General features: G+C 38.3%; 1 protein-coding gene across 1 annotated transcript in view; it reads left to right on the top strand.

The window, feature by feature from the left end:
* Positions 1–622: 622 nt before the first annotated feature.
* Positions 623–9,902, top strand: part of LOC143250357 (plexin-B-like) — a 28,065-nt gene continuing 18,785 nt past the window's right edge. The window contains exons 1-2 of the mRNA XM_076500802.1: positions 623–763; positions 8,293–9,578. Coding sequence (XP_076356917.1) covers positions 8,349–9,578 — 1,230 coding nt within the window. The 5' untranslated portion in view covers positions 623–763; positions 8,293–8,348. The remainder of the gene's footprint in view (positions 764–8,292; positions 9,579–9,902) is intronic.

The following is a 9,902-nucleotide window of genomic DNA, read 5'->3' as shown; positions in this document are numbered from 1 at the left end:
TAATGGGATGAATAAAGAGAGGCCTGTTTAGACTTCCGAAAATAACATTACGAACGACTGTTTGTTTGTTTTGGAATTTCGCACAAAGCTTCTCGAGGGCTATCTGTGCTAGCCGTCCCTACGTTAGTAGTGTAAGACTAGAGGGAAGGCAGCTAGTCATCACCACCGCCAACTGTTGGGCTACTCTTTTACCAACGAATAGTGGGATTGACCGTCACATTATAACGCTCCCACAGCTGGGAGGGCGAGCATGTTTGGCGCGACTCGGGCGCGAACCCGCGACCCTCAGATTACGAAGCGCACGCCTTAACGCGCTAGGCCATGCCAGGCCATTCGAACGACTGAAAGAAAAACTAATTTGGAAAGGAATTAGCGATGAAAATTGGTTTTCAAAATTGAAATTAACAAAAGAGATGGAAAGAAAATACTTCTAGAGTCGACATTACGGACAGCTGGATTCAAATCAAAATTGAACACATATTATAAAGAGAACGAATGATTAAAAATAAAAGAAATAAAGAGAAGCAGTTCTACTGGTTTCCTCTGGAAGATGGCGCAGCAACACAAGGAATAACCTGATTACTTCAAGCCAGTGTTCTAACGCTTTACAACGTTTACAAGTGTTTCGCGCGCTTCAGTTTCATTCCATGTTCAGAAATTGGCGTATGAGGACGTTAGGTTTCCGGCAATCGCAGTGTCTGGCCGGCGTCGTTTCGTCTCCCTGGATATCTCTCTACCGCTACAGTTAAACGTGCTTGGGATGGTAATTAGCTCTACTACCGTATTTACGTCATGCAGTTTGTGCATAAGTTTTTTGTTTTGTTTCTTAAATTCTTTAATAGCTCACAGTTGTTTGATACGTGGCGATGTGGACGCCATAGTTTGAGTTAACTTAATCTAAGACTAACTTGGTTATTTCAGGTTCAAAAAGTAAAACTTGCGAGATAAATAACTGGTTTGTAAAGGTGAATTATTGTGATTTTCCTTGTTAATATAAAATAGAATAATTCAACAATATATCTTTAATGTGTTTCTTTTCTTCAGGTTTATAAATTTTAATATTTCGATATAACGGAGGTTCTATCAGTCGCCATTAATCTAAATAAATGCATGTTTAATTCAACTGTCATACATTTAGAATGCGAAACATGTTGAATTCATCGTTTGTAATCTGAAACATATTTTCCATGTTAAATTCAGTCGACAGACAATACGCGTTGGATGACGCAGGACAACATGCTATTGTTTGTTACTTATTAAAACATAGTATAAACACGTATTTAACAGGATAATATTGTCGAATGGAGGTTCGGGCGTAACTTGTAATGTATCCAGACTGTAAATCAGAGATTCTTAGTTCGCATCCAGTTGCTGAACAAACGTACTTCGCACTGTAGTGTATTCGTTAAACTCCAGTATTCGGTCAGACAAGAGTTGGCGGCGGGTGCTTGTTGACTAGTTGCCTTACCTGTAATTTAACGTTTCTTAACGTTTTTCATATCAGGAAGCGGCTCGCTGTTTCCTTAAACTGTTGCGTACCGTTAAGAGGCAAGTACAGTGTTAACCCATTATATGACTAATACATCGGTTTTTGTTTGTTTATTCGTGTCGGGAGGAAGTTAGGGAAGACGATGCACAGGTATTTCTTGTGTAGCTTTGCAATAAAAAACAATAAACATTTTAACACCGCGTTACGTTGTTGTACTTTCAAGACTATATTATGCAGATGTAATTTCAGGAGTATGATATTCCGCTATAATTTCAGGAGTATATTGACGTGTCATAACTTCAAGATCTTATTATGTTGTTATGTTTTTAATATTACATTGTACGTTTCGATTTGGAATATTATATTATGCTGTTATAACTGCAGGCGTTTATATTGTTATACTTACGAGATTATATTATACTGTTACTGTTACAAGATTGTGGTATTTTGTTTTAACTTTTCCGGACAACGTATCCAACTTTATAGACTTCTGGTTCATTTTTATTAGTGAAAGAGCAAAACTACCTTAATTATATTAATTTATATTCCAGTCGTTAGCTTTTTCTGATCCACTTGTTAATCACAAAATATTTGCAGAGGAGAGAGATAAAAAAAAAACAAAAACACATTGGCCGCTACTTCTGCTGGGAGTCATATGCTATAGTGTAATTTGGAACTGTGTGTAAACCTGATCAGGTTAAAAATGTCGAAGAAATTGTTTAACTGAAGATTTACATAAAATAGCTTGTAGAATGTTTTCATTGAGTATTTACAAAATTATAACTTGTAGAATGTTTGTTTGTTTTTTGGAATTTCGCACAAAGCTACTCGAGGGCTATCTGTGCTAGCCGTCCCTAATTTAGCAGTGTAAGACTAGAGGGAAGGCAGCTAGTCATCACCACCCACCGCCAACTCGTGGGCTACTCTTACCAACGAATAGTGGGATTGACCATCACATAATAACGTTTCCACGGCTGAAAGGGCGAGCATGTTTGGCGCGACGGGAATGCGACCCTCGTAGCTTGTAGAATGTTTTCGTCGAGTATTTACAAAATCGTAGCTTGAAGAATGTTTTTGTTGATTGTTTTAGAAAATTATAAAGTATAGAATATTTTCATCGAGTGTTATTGCAAATTATAGTTTGTATAATGTTTTCATTCAGTAGTTTAGAAAGTTAGCGTGTGAAATGTTTTCATCATTTGAAGGTTTACTTACTGAGGGATTATAATGGTCTATAATGTATAACTAAGAGCTTCTTTGATTTTGTTTTTACATTCTCTGGGTCACTGTTAACTGTGTAGTAACAATGTGATTACCATACTTTGTTTTAGTTTTGCATCTTTCGATTCACGTTCCCTGCTCTGCACTGATCAATTATATTTAACTCCTACATATGTTCTAGATGCAAAATTCTGAACATATTAAGACGTTCTATTTGCACTTTCCCAACAGAGATATTTCATAAGGTCACTAAACTCAACCAGTTTCCTACTATTAAACTTTTTTCTTAAACGGAACCGAAGACATAATGAAAAGTATTTTATGTGTGTTTCTTTTACTTAAAAACAAATGTACCTTTTATTGAAGTTGATGGTGATATCTCTAATTATTTGATTCTTTTTTTTTCTTATTATACAAACTAACAACTTCTCTACTTTGGCTTTTTGTTTTTTATTAGAAACATTTTGGAAGTAATGACAGAATAGTGCGAAACAGTCAGATGATTACTTGATGACGAGAAACCCATTTGAAATATAAATGTATATTAGAACGGTTTTTATTGGTATTAACACTTTTATAAATAAGGAGAGAACAACGTTTCGACCTTCCGAGATCATCTTCAGGTTAATAAGAAGAGAGTTCGAATGTGACCGTTGACGGACACATGTCTTAGGGACGAGAGGATAACGGGTACGGGATTGTAGGGGGCGGTGCAGGTAGATGTTAGGTTATTAATTAGTATAGGGTATTAAAGTGTTCCTTTATATTGGTTTAATTTTGGTTTTAGTTGCTGTATAAGTAGGACTTCATTGATTTTGCGTTTGTTTATATTTGTTTCCCTACTTAATATTTCGGTGTTTTTTATGGTTATGTTGTGTTTATTTGATATGCTCTGTTCAAAAATGTGTGAAGGTGTTTTATTTTTTTTTATATTTTAGTTTCCATTTTTCTGCTTGTTTCTCCAATATAGAAGTCGTGACAGTTGTTGTATTTTATTGTATTTTATAAATTATATTGGTGTTGTGTTTGTCAGTGTAGTTTTTACATAGTATGGACTTTAGTTTTGTACCTGGTTTTAGAATAAATTTGGTGTTTACTGGAATGTTGTGTTTTGTTGTTAGTTTTTTCCATATGTTTATTAATTTTTCGCTGATGTTCGGAACATATGGTATGCAGCAGTATAAGGTTTGTAGTGTGTTGTATTTTGGGATTTACTATTGTTTGTTTGTTGTTGATCTAGGTGTGCGACTACATTTTTTTCCACGTTTTGTTTTAGGAAATTTGTTGATGTTGATGAAGTGTTGTTTTATTTTGTTGACTTCATCGTTAATTTTATCGGGTGAACATAGTGTTGTGGCTGTGTTTATTTGATATGTTGAGTTTTTGTTTTGTTTCATGTGCCGAGTCTCAGTTCTAATGATACACAATTCTAAACAGAAATCCACAGAAAATTACCCATACAGGATTGTACATTCTATGCTCACCCTTCAACATCAACAACATTTCCGTTTAATGGTGTAAAACGATTAGAAAATTGACTTTTATCTGCATACCAACAGTTTCATTTAACAGTGTGAACAGATCAGGAGATTAACTGTAGTTACATGCTGATTGTAACGATTGACAATGTGAAAACAATCAGTAGATTGGCTGTATGACCCATCGTTCCGACTGTTCCATTTAACACAATGGTTTGTTTTTAATTTCGCACAAAGTTATTCGAGAGCTATCTACGCTAGCCGTTTCTAATTTATCAGTGTAAGACTAGAGGGAAAGCAGCTAGTCATCTCCACCCACCGCCAACTCTTGAGCTACTCTTTTACCAACAAATAGTGGGATTGACCGTCACATTATAACGCCTCCACGGCTGAAAAGGCCGACCTGTTTGATGTGATGGGGATGCGACCCTCGGATTACGAGTCAAGTGCCTTAACCACCTGGCCATGCCGGGGCGCTCATTTAACACAGTGTTTATTTTTGTTTTTGAAAGTTCATCTGAAGCGACTTGAGAGATATCTTTTGCTAACCGTTGTTGATTTAGATTTAATATTCCAAAGGGAAACAGACAGTCAATACCACCCACCGCCAATTTATAAATTTCGATTTAAAGCTTTTGTAGCTTTGAGTTAACACAGTGGTTCTTAACCTTGTTGGAGGTACTGTACCAGACCAGTGGTTCTTAACCTTGTTGGACGTACTGAACCAGACCAGTGGTTCTTAACCTTGTTGGACGTACTGAACCAGACCAGTCGTTCTTAACCTTGTTGGACGTACTGAACCAGACCAGTGGTTTTTAACCTTGTTGGAGGTACTGAACCCCAGAAGTTTCGTACTTGCATTCACTGAACCCTTCGTAATTGGAAAAATAAAATATTATTTTTTTTCAAATTCAAAACATAAGTAGATATTTTATTAGTGCACAAAATGAACCATGCATCACTTGCACACAATATAACTGTGTTCAAAGAACAAAACCAACAAAACATTAATTTCACACAAAACAAAACTCAATGAATATTTACTACAAATCAATGTGACTTTTGCTGTTGCCTTTCAGAGACAAGTTTAGAAATGCGCGGCTTCACCTTGGCAAGTGCCACTCTCATATCATTTTCGCAACAAAGTCTGTTCCTTTTCTTCGTTTTTATGTCTACCATTCACGTAAAGGATTGCTCGCAAAGATACGTTGTAACAAATGGTGTTAGTATCTTAAGGTCTTTCTTAGTATTAAGAGGGTACGCTACGATTTGGTGACACCAAAACGTTGAGAGTATTGTTGTTCTAAAAAGTTGCTGTTGAATTTGGCTCTGCTGAAGTTCAATGATTTCGTCGAGGTATTCATCATTGACATCTGCTGTCGCAATACTAAACGTGAATGGCTGTCTCACCCATGCTGGATGTGACTCTCTGGTGGGAAGTATCTGTCGAGAGACTTTGCGAGGATGGCAATTGCTTCCTTCAGTTCCCCGGGTACAGAAATGTCTCCGATTTCAGACACATCTTCGATCTTACTTACACAGTCGTCCATCAGGAGAAAGTTTGCGAAGTTATCATTCTCTGTTCATCGTTTCCATAACGGTAGCTTTGTTTGAAAAACCTTCAGGTTTTCTTCCGCTTCGATGATGTTGACTCCACCTCCCTGCATCTGTTGATTGAGATGATTGAGACCATTGAAGATATCGGCCATGTACGCCAAAATGAGAATGAACTCAGATTTTTCGAAGCAATCTGCATGACAATGTTGGTGATCTCGCAAAATAGAGCTAATTCCACACGTATGGCAAAACACGATTCAACACCTTTCTTTGGGATAACCACCGAACGTTAGAATGATACAGAAGTACCTCGAATTCAGAGCCCATTTCATTACACAGCTCTTTGAAGATGCGGTGCTTCAGGGCACTATTTCACACAAAGTTCACACATTTTACTACAATTTTTAATACTTCTGCCAGTTTTGAAGGCAAGGATTTTGTTGCCAACGCATGCCTGTGCAGAACACAGTGCGTTACAATGATGTGTGGTGCATCGGCTTTCACCAGCGCACCAAAACCAGAGTTTCGTCCCAGCATGACTGGAGCTCCGTCCCAACAAACTGTAGAAACCATATCCCACGAAAGATCGTTGTCTCTGAAGAAGTTATCCACAATTTCTTCACGTCGGCTGCCTTGGTTGTTGTTGTAAGAGACTTACAAAATAAAAAAAATCTTCTTTCATCTTGTCGTTCTTCACATAGCTCACGAATACAACAAGTTGGCTTAGATTGGAAACGTCGGTGGTTTCGTCGAGTTGAAGGCTGAATGTTGCTGGTCTTGAAATCAGATCTGCAACTACTTGAGCTAAGGTGTCATCGCTCATGCCATCTATTCTGCTGCTGATGGTGTCATTTGAAAGAGGAATTTGGGATAACTTATTTTCAGCAGCTTTTCTCAGCATGATATTCGCCATCTTCAACGCAGCTGGTTTTACGAGTGCTTCACCAATGGCGTGGTTTGCCCTGCTTTTCGATCAAATATGCAACTTCGTACGATGCTGTGAGGATCGGTTTGTCGATGGGTACAAAACAGGTAAAGTAGCCTTTTCATCGAACCTGGCTCTCTTTACCTTGAATTCAGCAAACGTTGTGTTCTTGTATTTCCCATCTCCATGCAGCTTTAGGGAGTGTTCTCTTAGCTTTGCCGGTGCTAGACTAGAATTGCTCAACTTGGCATTGCAAATCATGCATTGAGGACGCTGACTCCCATCATGTTCCGTTATACACGTGAATCCATATTGCACGTATTCGTCCGACCACTTTCTGTTTTGCTTGACATAGTTAGTATGAAGGGATTGAAAGATTAAGAAAAAAATCACAATTACTACAGTCACAAGTCGACTGCTAAGCGCACGAAGTTCCTTGCAGCACAGACATTAAGGCCAATTGATGTGACGTGATCAGCCGCAGCCAATGATGGCCAAGTGGAGCATGACGTCACGAATCATACGAGTGGTGCGAACGTAATGGACACACACACACACACACACACACACACACAATGTGTGTATCTTTACCTCCGCCGAACTCCTGAGACTGATTCACCGAACTCCTGGGATTCGATTGAACCCAGGATAAGAACCACTGAGTTAATATAAAAATACTTCTTGTTACAAAAATTTTGTTTTTGACACGTTAGACAGTAAAGCGTTTATATATATTGTAGTGACTTGAACAGTTTTCACTGTTGTAAATATCTTTGTAAAATCACTAAAAAATGTATGCATTAATTATATATTTATTATAATTTCATCTGTTTGAGTTTTGTTAACTACCGATAAATTAGACAAATGGAGAAATCAGCTAGGAAAAGAAAAAAAAACAAAAACAGTTGCAATTATCAATATAGAATACCTCACCCAGAACACGTGCATTCAGTTACTCATATCACGGTGGGTCATTATTTTCCATTCTTCAGTAAAACCTATGAGCTTGAAGGTAAAAATATGCTTGACTAGCTCGAAGTTAGTCTTACGGAAGCCTAAAGCGCCAAGTGGGTAAAAAAAAAGGTCTCGTTAGTACGAGATGATAACAAAATGATGACGCAAGCCTTTAGCGTTATGTTTAAACGGATTTAATATGAGTGTTTCCATTACTATTGTAAATTATATTTTATCCTGTGATTAACGCAAAACACAGAAATCATCTGTGATTTTTTATATATATGTTAAATAAGAACATTAAGAAAGAATTCCGATAATAAGAAGTTTTTAGTGTTAATGTATATTTTAACGTAATCACTTAGAAAGACTGTCTTAGCAACAAGGTAAGTGGTCTAACAGTGCATTGTTGTCCGTTACAAGTTCCGGTAAAAGGACAGAAAGCTCTTAATAAAAGTATTTTAACGTAGACAAAAATCGTTTATAATTCGACATATTAATTTACCTACGTTATGAGTCTTAAACAAATAAATGTTTTGTTGTGTAATACTATTAATATTCTAGTTTTACTGCTGAGATTTAAGAACCAGTGTACTTGTATGGTTGTTGTTCTTCAAGTTCCAATACTGTTTAGATTTTCGTATCAATAAAATCGTTTTGTCTCTTAGATTTGGCCGGGAGAAACTTCTACTGACACCTGAGATTTCATCCACAGTCCCTCGCAATGTCAGACTCGTGGCGTGAGGGCGCCCTCTCTCGTATGGTCAAAGTAACGCACAGCGGAGTGAGGATACGAAGTTACTGGGGGTGTGGTGTGTTTTATGTTCTGGAGGTGTTGTATCTGCTGTTGTGTTTGTGGTGCAAAGCTGAAGTTTCGAGAGACAGCAGTATCTATAAAGTCTACAGAACATTTAACAGAACTGTCAACTTTACTCACATCGCGGTGGACTTCCATTCTGGCCGCGTGTATTTAGGAGCCACGAACTGGATATATCAGTTCAACAATTCCTTAATCATGGAAGCTAAAGTTCAAACGGGACCTGTACTGGACAGCGTCCAGTGTTCCCCAATCTACTGTCGTAATCAGGAGAAGACGTACATGGCTAACTTCAATAAAATTCTAGTCATAGATGATAAAAATAGTATGCTAATAGTTTGTGGGAGTGCTCACCAGGGGGCGTGTCGACGTCATCAGTTGATAAACGTATCACATTATGAAGATCTAGTTCCAGTTCCTGTAGCTGCTAATGATGGAAGTTCTTCCACTTACGCCTTCATAGGTACAGCTCCTTATCTTGACAATATTTCACGAGTCCTTTACGTAGGAGCCACCAACAGTCGATTAGGGCCATACAGAGATATGGTTCCTGCTATTACTAGTCGTAGCCTGGCTGACGGACCAGACAAACCTTTTGGGATCATTGAAAAGTCTTTTTCCACTATTTCTCGAGTTGACATTAGTTCACACCTTAGGGATTACTATCTCGTTAATTACATCTATGGGTTCTGCTCTGGAGATTTTGTTTACTTTTGTACTGTTCAAAGAAAATCTCACTTGAGGGCGCTGGAGGAATGGGGATACGTCACGCGTCTGGCGCGTGTGTGTGCGTCCGATGCTGGTTATAACACTTACACAGAAGTAACGTTGCAGTGTGTTAGTAAAGATGGTACCGATTACAATATACTTCAGGATGCAAGTATTGTTGCTGCAGGCTCCAACTTGGCAAATAAGTGTCAGATCCCTACAGGAAGTGATGTTTTAGTCGGCGTGTTTAGTAAAGGTGCTACTGACCACACTTTTCAACCTGCCCGGATGTCAGCCATGTGTGCTTTCTCGCTGGCAGAGATAGAGCAAAAGTTCACTGAAAACATTCACTTGTGTTATAATGGAAGTGTGGTCACTCGCAATATGGATTACATCGCCGGGAGCATAAAGGATTGTCCAGGATTAGGGGTAAGCATGTTCATGCATTAGTAGTTAATGCGTCACTTGTAAGACAAGACGGTAGAGGGTGATAAATGCGTATTGACCTCAAGCAATAAGGGAGGGAATGGGTAAAGACAGTGATACCATCCGAGTAGTGAGCGTTGCTAGGTTCCCATGACGGGTAAATATGACGGTGGAATGCCACAGACGATTACGTAGTAGATCCACGAAGTGGAACCAGAGGACACTGGCTTCATGAAATAATGTCATGAAAGAGGGCACGTTGCTAGGCCGCCATGACAGACGAACATGACGTCAAAGACAATGATGCACACGAGATGTAACAAAATA

Source organism: Tachypleus tridentatus, chromosome 5 (genome assembly GCF_004210375.1).
Source record: "Tachypleus tridentatus isolate NWPU-2018 chromosome 5, ASM421037v1, whole genome shotgun sequence".
Lineage (NCBI taxonomy): Eukaryota > Metazoa > Arthropoda > Merostomata > Xiphosura > Limulidae > Tachypleus > Tachypleus tridentatus.
The sequence above is the reverse complement of the archived record's forward strand: the minus strand, read 5'-3'. Positions and strand labels throughout refer to the sequence as shown.